General features: G+C 38.3%; 1 protein-coding gene across 5 annotated transcripts in view; it reads left to right on the top strand.

Annotated features, from left to right (window-relative positions):
* The window catches only part of LOC105706531 (ceruloplasmin-like), a 60,845-nt gene that overhangs the window by 26,146 nt on the left and 13,210 nt on the right, over positions 1 to 21,489 (top strand). For 4 of the 5 annotated variants that reach the window (XM_064378789.1, XM_021669551.2, XM_021669552.2 and 1 more), the window contains 13 exons: positions 798 to 968; positions 1,648 to 1,890; positions 4,846 to 5,011; positions 7,696 to 7,826; positions 9,027 to 9,167; positions 9,423 to 9,634; positions 11,304 to 11,454; positions 12,517 to 12,729; positions 15,199 to 15,406; positions 16,255 to 16,394; positions 17,895 to 18,023; positions 19,912 to 20,018; positions 21,148 to 21,349. In XM_064378789.1, the coding sequence (XP_064234859.1) occupies positions 798 to 968; positions 1,648 to 1,890; positions 4,846 to 5,011; positions 7,696 to 7,826; positions 9,027 to 9,167; positions 9,423 to 9,634; positions 11,304 to 11,454; positions 12,517 to 12,729; positions 15,199 to 15,406; positions 16,255 to 16,394; positions 17,895 to 18,023; positions 19,912 to 20,018; positions 21,148 to 21,349 (2,214 nt within the window). Of the gene's footprint in view, positions 1 to 797; positions 969 to 1,647; positions 1,891 to 4,845; positions 5,012 to 7,695; positions 7,827 to 9,026; positions 9,168 to 9,422; positions 9,635 to 11,303; positions 11,455 to 12,516; positions 12,730 to 13,201; positions 15,407 to 16,254; positions 16,395 to 17,894; positions 18,024 to 19,911; positions 20,019 to 21,147; positions 21,350 to 21,489 lie in introns of those variants that run through there. The other variant, XM_021669554.2, reaches the window with a different exon arrangement.

Below are 21,489 nucleotides of genomic sequence, written 5' to 3'. Positions count from 1 at the left end.
TTGATCTCTACTTGGCTTTCTGTCTGTGAGGTGGAGGTGGGAGGATGATTCTGATTCTGTCACTCCTTTGCTTAAACTCCTTTAATGACTGCTAATTGTTCTGATGATAAAGTGCAAATTCCTTTTATCTTAATTGCTGCCTGGAATCTTCTCTACAGGTATACCCCAGCAAACTCCTCATCCTTTAAGTATCAACTGAAGTGTCACTGCCTTCAGAGGTTTCCATACCCAAGATTCAATTAATCAGCTCCCAAACACTGAGTCTTCTCAACTATAGAACTTTACACACTATAGTTAGTATCTTATTTGTTGATGAATTCCACCCTTGATTATATGCCCTGCAAGGGTAGATAGCTGTTTTGTTCACTTTTATGAACCCAATACTTGCCATAGTGCCTGACACATTACAAATATTCAATAAACATTTGTTAAATATACACACAGAAGAATAAATGAATTGGTATGAACAAGTTATCCTTCATTTGAGGAGGCACAAATTTTGAGACTTTGAACAATCTCACTCGATAATGGTCATCAGATGCAGATAGATACTGCAGAAAGTTACTGATTTGAAGTAAAGATGAGTATAGATTCTTTAAATTTGGCTTCATATATATAATATGGTTTTTAAAGTTTGTTGTAAACTTCACAAAAACTGACAAACACATGGCAAACATTTACCTTTTTCATGTGCCCTAACAATTAACAAAACTGTATATTGTAAAAGCAGTTTTATCTTTGACAATGGTTCTAATTAATGTCTGCATGAAAAGTAAGAAATGTGTTTTTTGTTTCAGGGACACTGAATGGAGACGCTGAAAAAGATATTGACAGGTCTTATTTTCTGATGTTTTCTACAACTGATGAAAAAAGTAGCTGGTATAGTGATGAAAATATTCGTGCATTTACTGAATCTGCCAAAATTAATACTAGTGATCCCGGTTTTGAGGAGAGCATGCGTATGCAATGTAAGATTAAAAAGAACTTTCTCATACATATTATCTTATAAATCTAACTTCTATGATTATATTTAGTCATTTCCCTTTGTTTAAGTTTGTTTAATTGAGTTTATATTTTTCAACGTTTCACTCTGAGTATACTGGCTGACATGCAAATGAAAGTCACTACTGAAGCCTGCTCATTTCCTAAGTCCGATAGCAAGTTTGATCCATATTTGTTTTCTGAAGTCTGATATTGATTAAAAATAGATGATAAAAACATAAGAAAGATGTAACTTTAAGTCATAAAATATGGAATAACGAAGACATAATTGACCAAATATTTATAAATATGTGTTTTTATCCAACATAGTATTTTTTTCAGAAATGATGTTTTCATAATCCATCACCTTTATCCTTGCTTTCTTCTTTCATGAACTTAATCTCTATTATTTTCCTTTTTCACTGCTTCCTGCCTTTCAGGTTTTTTTCCTCTTACCTTTAAGCCTTTGTGCTCCCCCAACTTCTCACAATACAAAATGTATACAACCTCCTTTTCCCTGAAACACAAATCGGATGTTGTAGATTATGTGTGAGAACAACGTTGACACTGGGAAGTTTATATTAATGTAATAAGGAAATAAATCGAATTTTTATCACGTGGCACTGATCTATCATGCCTCATGGATTAATATACATTTATTTTCAGCAATAAACGGATACGTTTATGGAAATCTGCCAAATCTCACCATGTGTGCTGAAGATAGGGTCAAGTGGTATTTTGTTGGCATGGGTGGCGGGGCTGACATACACTCCATCTACCTCCACGGACAAACTCTGATCTCTCGGAATCACAGAAAGGACACCATTATGGTCTTCCCCTCCTCACTGGAAGATGCCTTCATGGTGGCCAAGGGCCCCGGAGAGTGGATGCTGGGATGCCAGATATATGGTAGGGATTTATAACTTTTGTATAATAAATACAGAGTCGGAAAACTTACAAGGTCACAACCCATTACAATGTCTTACCTTACAAATGAAGAAACTGATATCCAACATTCCTTTTGGAAACAGTCAGTGATGGAGCCCAGGTCCCTGACACCTTTTCACTTGATTACTATACATCCTTTTAAGTGTATAGGATTGGGTTGCGTTTTCACAAAAACTTTCATATCCATTGTAAGAACATAAACCCTGAGTGAGAACCCTGAGTGTCAGACAGAGCAGATATTATTACAGTTTGTTCTTTAATTAAGGAGACAAGTATGAAAATCCTATGGGAAGCAGAGCAAGAAATTATGCAGAACCCAACACTTCTAATTCATTACTCAAGTAATCCTCCTTATTTTTGTTTATTTCCCTCTCCAATCACATTTGCCATTTAATGACAGAATGGTCAGTTATGAAGTTATTGATCTTTTCTATTCTTGAATATGACCAAACTCTATATATAATCATGTAAATGTTCTGTGTTATTTTTCAATCAGAAAACACAATTTTCATTAGAATTAAAGAATTTAACTTTATTTTTTTGGTAGAAAAATGGAGTTTACTTCTCTGATGAAAAACCTTTCTTTTTGTAAGTCCTGAACTTCGGTTAGTATCATTTCAATTAATTATTCAAACCACTAAATGACAAGTATTTATCAGGATTTTCTCTGTGCTGCATCCCTCCCCGGGCTGTGAGAAAAAGAAGAACCACTCATGGCTATTATAACTCAAGGACTGGGTTTAGGGACAAAAAGCTGTCACTTAGAAACGATGATCAATTTCAGATTAAAATGTACACTCAGCTCCACCAATACCTCCCATCTACCTTATTCTCAGATCATGCCCTCAAGCCAGTCTTTCCACCTCAGCTCTGCAGAAAGACTAGTGTCAGCCCCAGACCAAGTGAGAAAGTGCCTCAAAGCCTAGTTGGCTGATGGGATCCCATCACTTTCTCCTGTGTGTCTTCTCTTTCTGTGTCCTTCTGCAGCTTTTTTGCTTTTTAATTTACTCCTTTTGGTTTTTTTGTTTGTTTTTCTTTTGTGATAATTACAAGGATATATCAATAGACCTTTGCTGGAAAGAAAGGTAGGAAGGAAAGAATGGAGGCAAAAAAGAGGGAGAATGGAAGGAGGGAGGGAAGAAAAGAGGTAGAAAAGTAGGTAGAGGGAGGCAGGCAGAAAAAGTGAAAGAAGTCTAACGCGATATATATTAGCCTGTTCATACCAGCTCATAAGAGCCGAGAGTTAAATAATCCAGCCGTTAAACTATTGGTAGCTTCAAAGTGGTCACTATGGGCGTGCTTACACCACAGAAAAATAGCGCACATATCAGAGTCAGTGTTTGGTTTTGGAGAGCTGCTTTAAGGACATACCACTAGTCCAACTCCACCCCATCACCATCTTAACCACTGTAATAAATTCATGCAAGTACTAGAAAACCTGTTTACTCTACACTTTCACGCAACATCAACACGAACATATAGAAACGATACACAGCTATGTTTTGTGTTTTGTTTTATGTAAGTAGATCACACTGCACATAATATTCTGTTGTTTTCATCACTCATATCAAAGTCTTGAAGTCTCTTTTCATGTATTTCCAATACATTTAACTCATTGTTTTTAACTGTTGCATAGTTTTCCATATTTTGGTTGTACTGTGATTTATTTAACCATTTGCCTACTGATAGATGTTTAAATTCCTACTGCTTTTTTGCTTTATTACAACGTTATAGTTAATACCTTTTTTTTTTTTTTTTTTGAGACGGAGTTTTGCTCTTGTTGCCTAGACTCGAGTGCAGTGGCCCGACTCGGCTCACTACAACCTCTGCCTTCTGCCTCCTGGGTTCAAGCAATTCTCCTGCCTCAGTGAGCCTCCTGAGTAGCTGGGATTACAGGCATGTGCCACCATGACCAGCTAATTTTGCATTTTTAGTGGAGATGGGGTTTCTCTGTGTTGGTCAGGCTGGTCTTGAACTCCCAGCCTCAGATGATCCACTTGCCTCGGCCTCCCAAAGTGCTGGGATTACAGTCGTGAGCCACCATGCCCGGACTTAGTTAATACCTTTTCATATGTCCTTTCATGTATGTGCAAATATTTCTCATGACTATCAAGAAGTGAAACTATATAATAGCAGAGAGCTTTTTTTTTTTGAGATAGAGTCTTGCTCTGTTGCCCAGGCTAGAGTTTATGGCTTACTGCAACCTCGATCTCCTGGGCTCCAGCAATCTTCCCACCTCAGCCTCTGGAGTAGTTAGCATTACAGGCACACACCACCACACATAACTGATTTTTTAAACATTTTTTGTAGAGATGGGGTTTTGTCATGTTGCCAGGCTATTCTGAAACTCCTGGGCTCAAGTGAGGCCGCTTGCCTCGACCTCTCAAAGTGCTGAGATTACACATGTGAGCCACTGCCTGCTTTTAATTTTAACAAATTTTACCAAATTGTCTTTCAGAAAGTCTCTACTAATTAACATTCCCATCAACAGTGCTCTGAAATTAGAACACAGGACTGATCTTCTCATGCCTTGAGTTTCTTTCTTCCTGCCAACTAGCTAATCAAATAAACTGACTAACTCATTAGTGGCTACTAGTAGAAATTTTATATTCATGAGGGAAGATATTCTTGGACTCTCAAATTCTTCTCAGTATATAGGTACCATCTTCACATAAGACTTGGTCCAAAGTTGGTTATTATTCTCTAATAATATATATCCCTTTAATATTCACTTTTGCATCCTGACTTTTGTACTTATTTCATACATTTTATGCTTTTCCATAGATTGCATACATCGTATTTCTCAAAGAAATAGAAAGTCTCAATATTGTTGGCTAAAATTGAAAATACATCTTGACCAAGAAAATTATCTGAATGTTTTCATAACATTCTCTTTCTGGGTTTACTGTTTTTCAGAGAGTATGCAGGCATTTTTCAATGTAAGTAATTGCCAGAAACCTTCAACAGATGTTACTGGGACACATGTTATACATTACTATATTGCTGCTATGGAAATTCTCTGGAACTATGCTCCATTTGGTATAGATTTCTTCACTGAAAAAAATTTAACAGCAGCTGGAAGGTAATGATTCACTGGTTAAAATATTGATAAATAATTAACATAATTGAAATCTTTCATAGTTACTTCTAAAAAGGATTTAGGCATCTAATTAAAATATATTGATAAAATAAATATGAAAAAATAATTGGAAAATTTTGAAACCAAGGAGCATTGCTAGACAAAATTCTTCTCTAAATCCCTGGCAGACAATGTAAAGGAAAACATACTGCTCATCTTTTTCCTAGTATGAAACTTTAAAATGGATTTATGTTATACTTCTGAAACATTTAACAGCATAAGACAATGTCATCAATAACATTTTATAAAAATTTTTAAACATTCTTTATTATTTATATGCAACTTATACACTCCTGCTAATATCTGAAGGCATAATTAAATCATCAAATGTGATATCCTCTAACTATATTCTATAAATATTATTAACAATAACACCTAAGAATATATTAGCAATTACTATCTTAATAACCAAAACTAACACTAAAATACATTACTCTGGCATTAGCATTTAAAAGTGGGCAAAAAGTTTTTCTGATAGTCCAGCTGCTAAGTATATTTACCAGATTGAGGACAACAGGAGATTTAATTCTTCTGGCCTATTGAATGAAGATGCATGTTAGAACAAAGTTCTAAAACCACCAGAAAATAATGTTCTTTACTATGTTTATTTTTCTCTAATTCACTCACAGGAATTTTAGAAAGCAAAGAATACTATGTCAAGTAGACAGTTTCTCTTCTTTTTTAAAATTATTTATTGATACATGGTATATGTACAGATTTATGGGGTACAGTGATATTGTGATATGTGCATACAGTGTATGATACCTACATCAGAGAATTTAGGATATTCATCGCCTCAAACATCCATCATTTCTCTGTGGTGGAAACATTTCAAATTTTTTCTTGTGGCTATTTTGAAATACACGATTTATTATTGTTAACCATAGTCACCCCACTGAGCTGTTGAACACTAGGGCATATTTCTTCCAATTAATTGTATGTGTGTACCCATTAACCAACCTCTCTTCACCATCCATTCCTCCCCACCACCACCCCCACAGTGGTATATTCAGGCAGATGCACATGAGCAACAGCTGTGGAAGGCAGGGCAAGTCGATCCCCAGTACCCAAGATGGCACACTTGGGTAAAAGCAGCAGTAGACAGGTGTGCCTATCCTCAGACTCCAGGAAAACATCTAGATGGTCTGGTCTCATGTCTACTAAAGGTGCATTCAGGTGTGTGGTAGCCCTGCTCCTGAAAGGGCAGTGTTTGCTATCAGTGGCAGTTGCTCCAGGCAGGTGGCTCTCAGGCTCTGGAGAGGGCACGCACAGCTTTCTTTGTTCTGGGGCAGCCTCCCTGGTGCACTGCACGGCCCATCCCCCACAACGTAGAACACCATATGCGCTAGAGTGCTGGGGACCCAGCCACGCTACTGGATCCAGCTAATGTCACAGTGCTTCAGCGCTCTGAGTGGACACAGGGGAATGTCAGTGAAGTTCTAGGGATGTGGAGATACAAGGGCTGTTGGGCCCTGGGGCAGGATACAGTCTGGTGGGGGCTAGGCTCTCAAAATGGTTCCATGCTATAGCTATTTGGGTCTCGGGGGTTGTATAGGACCCAGAATGAACTCCATCTCTGGAATGATGCCATTGTATCAACTCCAAGCCACTCTCTCTACTAGTCTCACAGCCTGCAAGGGCTGAGGGGCTCTCCTGTGGCTAGGATTACAGGAATCCACAGTAGAAGTGTGGACTCCTGGGGATCTCTCACTTACCCTTTTCCCACACTGGGGAGCCTCTCCCAGCTCCCAGCCAATCTGAGCAGTGACGGCTGCCTTGCTTCCCTCTCCTTCTGTGCCTCAGATGTTCTTTGACATTTTCCTGCCAAATTCCAGTGTTCTCTCTTAGATGCTCTGTCCAGCTTGTGATTATCTACTCAGTGATTTGATCCTTGTGAGTGTGAGTGCTGGGTGTCTGTAGTCTTTTTCTTACATTTTAAGCTCATCAATAAATTACTCAATCTGTGTAATGGAAATTTCGTATTAAATGTCAGAAACATAACTGGGCTTAGAGCAAAAAACTAGATTTAGCTTTAGGGCTTACTCTCATTTTATACTGACTGAAATAAGTATGAATTAATAGATTCATTCTGCCTGATTCTTCTGGCTGTAAAATTCTATGATGTTTTTGGCACAGCAAGTTACTTCTTTATTAGGAAATACTTTTTCTCAGAGGCTCCTTTTTATTATAATAATTTAAAAAATAATAACATCTCTCTGTTTTATATTATAACATCTCTGCAAATAGTTGTTTTAATAGCAATATTTGTTATTACCTGCTTGAAAAAAGTCAGATATAATATCTTTTTATCCCAAAAGGAAGTTTGCAGGCAAATAACTAGGTAGATACATATAGATAACTATATATACGTGCATAGACAAAAAACAGAAAGGATATTTACAGAAAATATTGACTGTGGTAATATATAGATGATGGGATTATGGAGATTTCTGTTTTCTTTGCTGTGTTTTTCTTTCTTTTCCAATTTTAGACAATGAACATGCATTACTTTTAGAATCAGAAATAAATTGCAAATATTTTAAACAGATGTGTTTGGATTCTTTCTTTCTTTTCACACAATAACTGTAAATATAAAAGTTCTTTGTGTATCTACTTTCTCTGCACAGTGAATCCCGGCTATTTTTTGAACAAAGTCCAACCAGAATTGGAGGAACTTACAAAAAACTGGTTTACCGTGAATACACAGATGCTTCCTTCCAAACACAGAAGGCAGGAGAAGAACATCTTGGAATCCTTGGTGAAATTCTATTCGTAGCTCGTGGGGTTATAAACATTATTTGTTAATATTCTGCAATCAAAACAGTATTCACCAATTCACAGTTATAGATTTCAGCTGTAATCTACAGCCTTATGAAAATAATACATTGATTCACCCAATGACTTATTTTATTTTGTTTTGTTTTATTTTAGACAATCTTGTTCTGTTAACCAGGCTGGAGTGCAGTGGTGTCATCTCTGTTTTCTGCAACCTCCACCTCTCAGGCTCAAGTGATCCTCTCACCTCAGTCTCCAGAGTAGCTGGGACTACAGGAATGCAACATCATACCCAGCTAATTTTTGTGGTGTTTTTGTTTTGTTTTGTTTTGTTTTTTGAGACAGGGTCTCACTGTCGCCCAGGCTAGAGTGCAGTCGCACAATCTCAGCTCACTGCAACCTCCGCCTCTCAGGTTCACAGGTTCAAGTGATTCTCATGCCTCAGCCTCCCATGTAGCTGGGACCACAGGCACACACCACCACACCTGGATAACTGTTGTATGTTGTAGAGACAAGGTTTCACCATGTTGCCCCAGTTGGTCTCAAACTTCTGGGCTCAAGCCATCTTCCCATCTTGGCCTCCCAAAGTGCTGGGATTACAAATGTGAGCCACTGAGCCCAGCCCACTCAGTGATTTTAACTACACTCTTTGTTCCTATAAATCCAAAAAGACTAATATATTCATCTAATATCTAGTATCTTTGATCCAAAGTGACTTTATAAGACCTTGAATCATCTAGACTTCTTGCAGTTGCACCCTTTTCTGGGTTCATGGCATCATCCCTTTAATTTCTTCCTAAAAGAACTTTACTGTGGCTCAGGCCTGTAATCCCAGCTCTTTGGGAGGCCGAGACAGGTGGATTACCTGAGGTCGGGAGTTTGAGACCAGCCTGACCAACATGGGGAAACTCCGTCTCTACTAAAAATACAAAAAATTGAGACTGGTGAGGTGGCACATGCCTGTAATCCCAGCTACTCGGGAGGCTGAGGCAGGAGAATCGCTTGAACTCGGGAGGCGGAGGTTGCTGTAAGCCAAGATTGTGCCATTGCACTCCAGTCTGGGCAACAGGTGAAACTCTGTCTCAAAAAAAATACCAAAAAAAAAAAACTTTACTCAAGTAATGCAACCTGACAATTATCTTTATGAAATTCAAGGATAACTACAAACTCTGTTGGTTTCTAGGCCCTGTTATTAAGGCAGAGGTGGGAGAGATCATCAAAGTCACTTTCTATAACAATGCTTCCCTGCCACTCAGCATTCAGCCTCATGGACTGCATTACAACAAGAGCAATGAAGGCTCATTCTACGAAACACCTGGAGGAAGTAAGTAGTGCTCCAGGGAGGTCCAAGTGAGCCATACTGCCATATAATGTCAGCAAGTAATATAGCTCCTATTGTGCAGCCAAACTGTCACAGTGTAACAGCTCCGTGTTCTTATTGTGGCAGAGTTATTACTTCAGTTCCTATTTGACTGTCGCCCGAAGAGAGAGATCTGTCCTTGCTCTCAGAGATCTCACAGTCTAGACTAGTGTACGTATGGTCTTAGGTTCTATTCTATAAATGTTTATTTCTTGCTAGGTACCCCTTCACCTTCCTCACATGTAAATCCTGGCACAATATTTGTCTATACATGGGAAGTTCCAAACTATGTAGGCCCCACCTCCACGGATCCCAACTGCTTGACCTGGTTCTATTACTCTTCAGTAAATGGGACAAGAGACACCAACAGTGGCCTTCTGGGCCCTCTCCTCGTATGTAGAAATGGAAGTCTTGGAGAGGATGGCAAACAGGTGAGTCCTGAGGCGTATGGCCAGGTAAGTCTTGGTGAGAGCTGCCTAAGACAGAACTGCAGAGGAATGGCAATGTCTCAGGGCCAGAGGAATCAGCAGCTTCAATTTCTGTGTACTGGTGTCTCCCAATTCTATTCTTTCCTCAACTAAACACCTGTATTTTCCTCTGCCCAACAAAACTGCACCCTGGCATGTCCCACAGACATCTCGTCCTTCTGGACAGACCTTTACTGTCCCTCTGATTCCCGAAATCAGCCTCTTTTCTTCCTCCATTCTATCACTTAGTTAATATCACCAAATCCCGGCGTTTCATCAACAACTCCTTCTGTCTCACCTCCACATTTATCACTAAGTCTCCAATACCTCTGCATTATTTTAGGCACTATCATCTCTTTCTGAATTCCTTTCATTCTTACCTTCTGTCTCCACTCTTATCTTGCTTTGATACAGCTAGTCCACATCCCTTCCTAAGGAATCTGGTTATAGCACTCCCTGCAATAAAAATCTCCCCACACTTTGCTGGCTCAGAAGCCAACACATCAGATCCTGACAACTCCTTCAGATTCATGTCCCCTCCCACCCCTATGTTGCAGAATTAGCTTCTTCTAATTGGCAAAGTAGAATTCTGCAGTGTGGTGGAATTAGCTCATTAGACCCTGAGTAAGGAAGGTATTTCACATCTCTGACTTTTCCCTCTTTTCTCCATCTGGAATGGCCTTTCCTCACTGTTTGATCTGCCAAAAGGGGGAGACATTTTTGAAACACAGACTGAGAATACCTTCCTTTGGACAATGTTCCTTAACTAAAGTTAGTTGAAGCTCCTGCAGGTTACCATAGTCCTTTAGGTATGTTTCTATCAGAGTATTTATCCACGCAATTGTTTTTATTGGCCTGTTTCTTCCACTAGACTGTTTCTAGTAGAGGTATACACAAGACTTTCTAGAAAGTTTCTAGAAAGTATACACAAGATTTTATTAATTTTTTATAATAACCACAGCTCCCCTTGGGCATATAATAGGTGCTCAATAAATGTTTGTTAAATGAATTTCCCTTTTTTCTCACTCAGAAGTGAACTAATATCTAGTTATTTTCTACATTTATATAAAAAAGTATAGGTAATGAAGCTTTAAAATCCATATATATGTGTATAACAATGGATATATTATTCAAAATTATAAATATATATTTATATTTATCTATATAATGAGTCATATTTATAGTGTCATAATTCTTATAATACATATAATTTTTCTATTTAATCTAGAAATATGTATATATTTAATTTGTTCAAAAGCCCTTAAAATTCAGACTTTCTAGAATTGAAAACTATGTATTTAACTTACTTTCCATAGAGTACATTATGTTAAAAACCACTATAAATATCTTATGGTTTAGTTTATGAAGTTTAGATGTAGGAATCCCTGGAGTAAACGCTTCGTTATGTAAAAAGCCATAGAGATTTCTCCCAACTTCTTAGTTCTATGATAATTCATTCACTGTGACTTGTTCCTTTCTAGGGACTATCCAAAATCAGGAAGTCAATTGATCAAATTTTTCACAATACACAATCTCCCGTGTGGGAAATCTTGTATGTAGATCAACCATTTGGCTGGATTTGAGTATGGACCATCTATACCATGTCTATTCCTTTTTTAATTCTCATCCACAGAAAGGTGTAGACAAAGAGTTTTACCTACTTGCCACAATATTTGATGAAAATAAAAGTTATCTCTTGGATGAAAATATCAGAACATTTATTGCAGAGCCTGAAAATGTAGATAAAGAAGATCCAGACTTCCAAGCCTCAAATAAGATATCCTGTAAGAAAAAAAAAAAACTTACAAGATAAATGTATTAAACACTTACTTAAATTTGTTTTGCTAAAGAATTACAGATTAAAAGAGACTTAGGTTTTTCCCACAATGGTTGGCTAATACACTTGTATTTCCTATAAATACCATTTCCCAGACAGGTGCAGTGGCCCACACCTATAATCCCACCACTTTGGGAGGCCAAGGCGGGTGGATCACCTGAGGTCAGGAGTTTGAGACCAGTCTGGCCAAAATGGTGAAACCCCGTTTCTACTAAAAATACAAAGATTAGCTGGGTGTGGTGGCACATGCCTGTAATCCCAGTTACTTGGGAGGCTGAGGCAGAAGAATCACTTGAACCCAGGAGACAGAGGTTGCAGTGAGCCGAGATCATGCCATTGCACTTGAGCCTGGGGGACAAAGTGAAACTCCGTCTCAAGAAAATAAATAAATAGATAAATAGTAAGTAAATATCATTTCCCAAGACGAATATTGTTTATTAGGGTGATTATTTTGAATTTAATTTACCAAACATTTACTACCACCTCTTCGTGCAATGTATTTTATCTACAGCTAAATGTGAAAAGTCATGTACTTCTCTACTGCCAAATTTGTAGAGTGGAGTAGGGTGTTTGTTGAGCTGGCTGGGTGGGCGAGTGGGTGGCTGGTTGGTCGGTTGTTGGTTTGTGAAGACTGTACAGTGTAGTGAGGAAAGGGTTGATCTGGAATCTGGAGACTTGGACTTTGGTCTTAACAGTTTCATTCATTAGCCATATGACATTAGACAAGTAACTACTTGTCTGGCCTTGATTTCCTCAACTCTAAAAGGAAGGGGTTGACTGGAGTAATCCAATGAACGTTTCATGGAGTTCTGTCATTCTCTAATTCTATAATGTCATTTTAGCCCCCATGAAGTGATTAAATAATGATAAAGGAAAGGGAAGTTGAAAAAAATTGCTTTGCTGTTTTTACATGAATGAGCTGCTTTATGATTAGTGCTTTGTTGGATTTCAAAAGATATCGAGTACCAGTAAATTAAATACTCTTTTCTCTGTTACAAATGCCTTGCAGCCATAAATGGATACATGTATGGAAATCTGCCTGGACTGGATATGTGCTTAGGAGACACCATTTCATGGCACATTTTTAGTGTGGGAGCAGAGGAAAATTTACACGGGATATATTTTTCAGGAAATACCTTCACTTCTTTAGGAGCAAGAAAGGATACAGAAACTGTGTTTCCTCATATTTCTAAGACACTTTTGATGACACCTGATTCTATAGGTAAGCAGGTGGGTCTTCTCATTCAGCCTGAAACATCAAAGTATGCAGAAGTACTATCTTTATATGCACTGAATATGCTGTACAAGAAAAAATAATTGAACTGATACAAACAGTGCTTGAGAAACCTTTGTCCTGCTCCACTTCATTTATAGGAGCCTTAGTATTTCCTATACACATAAATCCCCTCAGTTTTTTCGGGCCTTCTTCCTAGGCCTTTACGCTTTAAACCATCCCAATGCGCTTCAAAAACGATGAAGATATTTTAAATCCTTTAAACTCATTTTCACTCTATTGCCTTCTGCATTTCCTACTCTTCTGTCCATTTGTTTCCCAGGCCTTCCTCCTGCTTTGCCCTTACCCTACTGCCTTCTCCCTTCTTCTTTCTATCCTCCTTGCTAGCTTTGCTCTCTAGGTAAATGTTTTAGCTTCAGTGAGGTTGATCCGTCCTGGTAACATTTCTCTTTTTTTAAAGAAGGCACCCCATATCAAAGAACTACGTGGGGATCAAAGAAAACCAGCCTTCCTTCTGAACCTAGTTTCCGCATTCGTAAAATAGGAATTGCAAAAACTTGTAATTTGCAAAAAGGAATAGACAATGATCAGATGAGAGAGGTAAATTATAGTAAAGTGCTGGCGTACATTAGACTGTCAATAAATGCTAGTTTCTTCTTTAATCCAGTAGATCCACCTTCATCCCACATACCTGCCCCCCAAAAAATCCATCTATCTTGGTCAAAAATGACAGATACCAACCAAAAACTGGCTATATGATAAACTACTGTGTAAATGCCATGAATCGGTATCTTGACTCTTTGTGATGCCAAATATTCATTTGACTACATTTTCTTCATCTCAAAATGTAAACTTTTACTTTTCAAACAAACAAAAGTTGTGATTGAGACTGATTGGAGGGGAAAAAAAGCACTTTCTCTGGTGCTTTTTCTCTCCTCTTTGTTAGAGGATGTCCCTGCATGCTCATTCAGGAACAACTTACTGCTTTTTCCTGCCCCAGTCCTTCCTCTCCTTTTCCCTGCAGGTGTTTTTCTGAATTTAAACACTACCACGTCTCATTCTCTTTCCCAAGCCATATCAACTGTAGCAAACGTGTGGAGACATGTACACCATGTGTTAAGCACTGTACTAAAGACTATACAGGGATCGTTTCAATTTAAACAAATTCTTTTTCTCAAACTCTCTGAGTCTGAAGGTTTCGCTTCCTTGTGCATATTCTTAAACCTTACCCTCCACAAAAGTAACAGCAACAACAGAAGTATGTAGAGTTGAAAGAGTATTCGTCAAGAAGCAGTGCCAGCACGTGGTGGGCCTAAAATTACCAAGGTAAAAGAAAGAAAACTAGAATTCAGGTGGAATGTTCTGGTCAGAATCAGGCTGGAGTTTTTTTGTTATGGTGGTGTGTTTTTGTTTTTTGTCATTGTTTTGGATTTTTAATGTATTCAACTTTTTTTCACTCACTTCTCTGCTACCTACCAGTCTGTTCAAAGCCATCATCTCTCATCAATTATTATTATTATTATTATTTTGTCTTTTTGTTTTTTTCCTTTCTGTGGAGAACGGGGTCTCGCTATATTGCCCAGGCAGGTCTCAAATTCCTGGGCTCAAGCTATCCTCCCGCCTCTGCCTCCCTAAGAGCTGGGATTACAGGCATGAGCCATAGCACCCGGCTCATCAATTATTTTTAATAGCCTCTCAACAGATCTTCTTTCTTCCACCATTGTACACACCAGTCTATTCTCAGCACAGCTGCTAGAGTGTCCTTAAGCCCTTCATTAACTTAAAATCCCGCAATGGCTCTCCATTTCACTCAGTAAAATCTATCTTGTATTCAGTGGCCCACAAGGGCTCCATGACCTGGCCCTCTACACCCTAGTACACTCACCCTTGCTCCCTCCCTTCAGATACACCAGCCTCTTGGGTGTTCTTCACACGTAGCAAACAGGCTTCTGAACTGGGCCCTTTGCCACCTGTTTCCTCTGCCTGGAAAGAACACACATTTCCTCCAGATCCACCTCACCTCTTATAAATCTTTGCCCAGACGTCACCCTCCCATCAAGGTCTATGCTGCTCACTGCTCTCTTGAGCCCCTCCCAACACACAGCCAGAATTCTCAGTCCTCCTTACACTGTTTTCCTTTTTTCTTTAATCATAGTTCTTATCCCTTTCCAGCACACATGCAGGTTGCTTAACATGTTTATTGTCTGTCTTCACAACACCCTGCAATATAAACTCTGAGAACAAGAATTTTTAACTGTTTTGTTCTCTGATATTTCCCGAGTGCCTAGAAATACGTTTGACACAAGAAGGTGATCAATAAATATTTGTTGAATTAATGAAAGAATGAATGAAAGATTTTACTATATTTCTTTTGAGGGTTGCAGCTTATGACTAATTTTACAAAGGAAAGAAATCTGAAGGCAAAGCTTTAACCATTCCTTTCTTATTCATCTGTAGGAACTTTTGATTTGGTTTGCATAACAATAAAGCATAATCTAGGAGGCATGAAAAATAAATATCATGTGAGGCAATGTGGGAAGCCAAACCCTGATCAAACACAATACCAGGAGGAGAAAATTATTTACATTGCAGCCGATGAAATGGAATGGGATTATTCTCCTAGCAGAAAGTGGGAGAATGAACTGCACCGCTTACAAAGAGAGAAGTACCCTGATAGCTCCAGTCTCTAAATGGGAAGGGTTCCAAGGGTTTTTTCTGAGTCTTCCTCTCTTTTCTTTCTGTCTGTGTCTGTGTGTGTGTCTGTGTCTGTGTGTGTGTTGTATTTATTTGTGTTTGGTATGGTGTGTGTATGTGTGTGTGGTGCATTTATTTGTGTTTGGTATGGTGTGTGTGTGTGTGTGTGGTGCATTTATTTGTGTTTGGTATGGTGTGTGTGTGCATAATGTGTATGTGGTTGTGGTATTTGTGTGTTTAGGATACTCTCAATTATAAATCACTTCAAAATTTGTGTGTGTGTGTGACATATTCAACTGCAGAGGGCTTCAAATCTTTCTAAATATCTATATAACTTACTTATGGGCTCTAGTTCTTCCTGCCTGTTTTTTCACTTCTTGCATCCTTCCTGGACATACATTACTATTTAATCTCACCACAGGAAGAGTAACATAACTTCAGCTACATTCAATATCTACAGTCAATCAGAAATTTCTTTTGTCTTCATTTTCTTCTACGTCTATTCTGATAACTTCACCTTAAAGACACCTATTTTTCTCTTTTTGTACAATTTGATTTCTTTCTCTGGTTTTCTCTCTTACTATTTATTTATTTAGCAAAACTAAAGTTGTATCCAGAAAAGATGCTTTAAAGTGCAGAATGAATATCTAACTATCTTGCCAGAATTAATATATTTTTTTAAAAGATGGCTTATGTTTCCAGGTAAAACAGCTTCTAGATATAAGTTCTTCCATATGAGTTCTTTGTCTAAATTATTGGTTAAATTAACTAACTTTGTGGGGGAGTTTAGTTGTTGTTTTTGTTTTTATTTTCTTAAAGACAAACGAGCATGTTTGTGGATAGAAATGGAACATATCTTGGGTCCAAATATAAGAAAGTCTTATATCGTCAATATGATGATAGAGCATTCGAAAATCAAACAAAAAGGAGTGAAGATGAAAAACATCTGGATATACTAGGTATTGATATACCATAAGATTGGTTTTTGAATTTTTCTTGTCTTCAGCCATTCGAGATTGTTGTACACATGGAGGACATTGTCAGCCTCTACCTTGACAGAGGAAAGTGCCTGTAATTCTAATTTGTTTGCTGATAGGCATTTTTATTGGAAAAAAAGATTCAAGTATTGTTTCCTAAAAAATAAAGACAATGTAGAAAAGTAATTGTGCTCAGTTTCAGATTACCTGGATTCTTGCTCTCAGTATTAAAAAATTCTAGAAAGGAGTTTAGAAGTCGCATTTAGGGATCATTTCCATAAGATGGAAACAAAGCCCAGGGGACCCTAGTATAGTGAGGAAAGGAACTTCTTTATGTAAATTAAAGTGTCTTATCTCTGAGTGAGGAAAATGATAACTGTTTCTTCCACCCTTGATAGATCAACTAGGAAACCTCTGAGTCACCCCAGGTACCTATATGCAATATTTCCACACACCCAACTGTTTCAGCCTTGATATCTATGTGTATATCAGAGGTTATTTTATGACGTAAGACCCTGAGAAGATGGATTTACATGCTGATGAAGAGGAACTTTTGCTCTTCTTGGCTCTCCATCAGTCTCTAGAGCTTGTCTATTTGTGAGCCGAGGGGAAGCCTGTGTTATCCTGTTGTGCTGCTTTTGAGTGGGCCCCTATCTTTAGTAACCACAGGATGTTTGTTTTCTCTAGGATTCTGGCTGAATTCATGAAGATAAATAATGCAATCTGACCCTCAAGATTCTATTATTATTTATGCAAAAAGGAAAACACTTTATTATAAAGATAAAACATGCATATTGTTTGGGGAGGTGAAATGGTCACAGGGAGCAAAGAGGCCTTGTCTTCAGCTAGCATCTAGCATCCACCAGACATCTTCAGGGCTCTAATTTTAGTAATTACAGCACAAGTCTGCAGAGAGTTCTTGCTGCTTATCTCACCTCAAAACCATCTGTGTTTCAGAATTTTTCAGAGCCACTGATTCAATCTGCTTCCAAATAGAAAGAAGATTTAAAATGAATTTTACACTTGTAGTTCTTGGCTTAGGATGAAAGGAGAGAGAGTAAAGGTTTTCAGTCTGTGAGGGAGAAAATCACTCTAACAGGCCTTGTACCTCCTCACAATCCTCCAGTAGAATAAGGAGCAAGAGAATAAAAGGCTTAAAAGTTGAGATTGATCAAGAAAGAAAAGAAAGGGTTTCATTTTTAAATTGTATGTTTCCCTAGGCATAAACTGATGTTCATTAAAGTAAGTTTTCTGGCAAAAAAAAAAAAAAACCTCATAAAATTCTAAATGATTTAAAGTCTTCAGGCAAAAATCATGTTTCATAAATCAGCAATGATCTACTTGTTAAATGTTTTCATTTCATTTGGCTGCATGTTAAGTAAAAGGTTAAGAATAAGTCACTGTGTAAATACTTAAGAAGACAGATGACTCATAATTTAAAATAAATAATTACCCATATATTTTCCTTTTTATATTCCCTAGGTCCATTAATAATGGTCAACCCTGGTCAAAAAATTCAAATTATCTTTAAAAATAAAGCCTCAAGACCATATTCTATTCATGCTCATGGAGTGAAAACAAATAATTCCACTGTTGTTCCAGCTCAGCCAGGTAACTACTTTGGGAGAAAAAAAATCCCCAAAAGCTTTCATGCAGGACTACGGGGTTAATGTTCTTTTAAATATACGGGTGCAGTTCCAGATGAGAGAGACCAGTGGGCTAATAAGATGGGCCCGAAGAAAGCATTTGGGATGGGAGTTCCTTCTGCAAGTCAAGTTTACTTTTAGTTTGGGGCGCCATGGGCAAAACGGTGAAGTGAAGGTTTGGTCTTCAGGGACCACCTCTCCAGGGTATGAACTTGTCCTCTAGGGCCACCCTCCCTCCCACCTCTGTACCTGTTTAGCTGACAGGTATTCTTATACTATATTCAATCTCTCGAACTCAAGAGCTAAAGTTGGAGTTGAGTACACGATGCAGTATGTGAGGAAGCAGGAGAGGATTGAGCCAATAAGAGGAAATGATGAACCCCATGTATTAACATTTCTATGGAATGGAATCACTGCCACACAGCATACCATTCAGCGTAATTAACTTGGAAGAACATTACTTTTTTTTTTCAGACGGAGTTTTGCTCTTGTTGCCCAGGCTGGAGTGCAGTGGTGTGATCTTGGCTCACCACAACCTCTGCCTCCCAGGTTCATGCCATTCTCCTGTCTCAGCCTCCGGAGTAGCTGGGATTACAGACATGTGCCACAACAGTCAGCTAATTTTTTACTTTTAGTAGAGACGGGGTTTCTCCATGTTGGTCAGACTGGTCTCAAACTCCCGACCTCAACTGATCCAAACAACTAAGCTTCCCAAAGTGCTGGGATTATAGGCGTGAGCCACCGTGCCCAGCTGAACATTAATATTTTTTAACAAAAAATGCCTAGTAAGCAGACTCTGACATGAGGGTTTGTGTGCAGGTAGTGCTCGTGGGATCAACTAATATGGAAAGAGAAAGACATGAATAGGATTGCAAGGAGTGAGGTTAAGCAGAGATGCAACCTCAACAGAAGTCACAACCAACCCAGTTCTGAAGATAGGGTGACCCTCAGCAGTCCTAAGCTGGAGTGAGAGAGCTGGGTTGTTGTATCCCTGCACCAGTCATTAGATGCAATCTTGAGCAAGGTGGCTTTCTTCAGCCAAGGCTCTCTCCTGATACCTACTGGAGCAACGTGTGCTTCATTCTTGCTCGAGGATATAGGATGGCATCAGAATGCCTACTATAGTTGCTCACCAAAACAAGTAGTTTTGGAATTCAGCGTATCAGTGAAAGCCAAATTCAGAAAGAAAAGATTTGTAAAGCCGAGGGACTGACGATAGACTTTGATGTCAGGCAAAAGATTTCTTTTTGTTTTTAAAAACAATACTATCTATAGTCTGTTGAATCTCCTATCAAGGGAGTTAGCAAGTCAGCCCTCTGTTCTGATTAGTCAGGAAAGGATCTGCTACATGCGTTCCACAAATACTTCTGAGTACTTGTCTGCTGTATGCCAGGCACTGTGTTGATGTACTGGAAAGCAAGGGTTAGTGCTAAGCAGATTGTTAAAGACTTGGGAGCTGGGGGTGGGGTTGGTTAGTGTCACAGGACTATGACACCCATGGAAGCTTTGGAAGTGGGAGATATAGGATTATGGTGGGGAGGAAGCAAAAGAAGTTTACTGCAAGAATATGGAATTAAGATCCAATAGGACTAATATGCACAGCCTTGAAGGCAGGGAGGAGCTGCTTGTGATCCACATGTGGGAAGGTTCAGAGCTGGGATTCAAGGCTTTGTCACATTGACTAATTACCACATTGACTAAGATCACAAAGCAAGAAGTGGAACCAGAAGTGAAAGCGAGGACTATGCTGCCTAGTATTTTTATAGCTTTAGTGTTTGCTCATTGTCTGGTTCTCCATAAAGAAGTCTGATTTTAAAGGCTCCATTTAAATACACTTTACTTGTCTATTTCAGGAGAGATTCAAATATATACTTGGCAGATACCTGACAGAACTGGTCCTACCTCACTAGACTTCGAATGCATACCTTGGTTTTACTATTCAACTGTGTCTGTGGCTAAGGTAAACTTTAAATCAAATAACAGCTTTTATCCTATCTCCTCCTAGAAATTATAATGGAAGGAAGAAGGTGTCTATCATTGTTTTTAAAAATATTAGTTCTATGTAAACTTTCTTTTAAGTAACTTAACTATTGTTCAGCTTTTATTCCTACATGGGTCTGCATTTTTCAAGAGCAAAATAAATTATTACATTATGATTACTTAGGCTTATGATTCTTTATAAAATCTCACAGTGAATTGAAAGTCATATCTAATTACACAATAATAGACTATACTTTGTTCCATTGAATGGTATTTGAATGACAGAAAACAACATACTCTAAATAATTTTAAAATTCAGTTGGATATAGTAGCTGATGTCTATACAAAAATATTAAAAAATTAGCTAGGCACAGTGGTGCATGTAGTCCTAGGTATGGGAGGCTGAGGTAGGAGGATTGCTTGAGTCCAGGAGTTCATGATTATGCTGAGCTATGATCACACCATTAAGTAATAAATAAATAATGGTATCATTGTATGATTAATAGGAAATAAATATATCATATTGTGTGGGTGTGTTTATATTTAAAACCCTCAACCATAAGGTTCAAGTTTATTTGCACTAAAAAACAAAACGGTGCAAGTATTCTATTTGAACTCTTACTTACCTTGGCCCATTCTGCCTGGAACAAGAATCTACACAGAGATTTAATTAAAAAACAAAATGAAGACAAACAAACCAAGACTCTCAACTAAAAGCTGCTGCAGGGGGGAGAAGCACAAAGGTGAAGGGACTAACTCCTTTAAACTTCCTGCCAACCAACGTCAATGCCAGGAATTCTAACTAAAACCAAATTTTTTTTTAATTATAATGTCAAAAATAGAGCTAAATCCACTGAAAAATGTATCTAAAATCCTTTTCAGAGCTTTGTTGTTCTCTTTGGACTTCAACTCTAATGAATGAGGCTACAATTTTTCTTTGATCAAGGACTGAGCATGTCAAACATTTTGTTCCTCACTCTCAAAATCCTGATAATTAAAAACTCAGGATCTGACCTCACTAAAAACTAAAACTTGATTCTACCTCTTTTGCTTTGTGGGGGGAAATGTTAGTTGTGGCCACAGTGAATGTTCTTGCTTTGCCTCCTCAGGACCTTCACAGTGGACTGGTAGGCCCTCTGATCGTGTGCCGCAAAGACACCAACCCCAACATAGTTCACCGTGTTCTCCACGTCATGATTTTTAATGAGAACAAATCCTGGTACTTTGAAGACAATATCAACACCTATGCTTCAGAACCAAACAAAGTGGACAGGGAAGATGATGATTTTGAGCTCAGCAACAAAATGCACGGTAACATTCACTCGCTGACTCACCAATGGTAGCCCACAGGTTGCTCTGTGCAAATGAAACAGATAAAATTGCCTCGTTCGGCACGGTTTATAGAATTCAACCACATAGAACTGGTATAGACCATGCAGACCAGGGGTTGG

Source organism: Aotus nancymaae, unplaced genomic scaffold (genome assembly GCF_030222135.1).
Source record: "Aotus nancymaae isolate 86718 unplaced genomic scaffold, 86718_ANA_hifiasm-v0.15.2.pri h1tg000019l, whole genome shotgun sequence".
Lineage (NCBI taxonomy): Eukaryota > Metazoa > Chordata > Mammalia > Primates > Aotidae > Aotus > Aotus nancymaae.
Note: the sequence above shows the minus strand (reverse complement) of the source record. Positions and strands in the feature narration are given on the sequence as shown.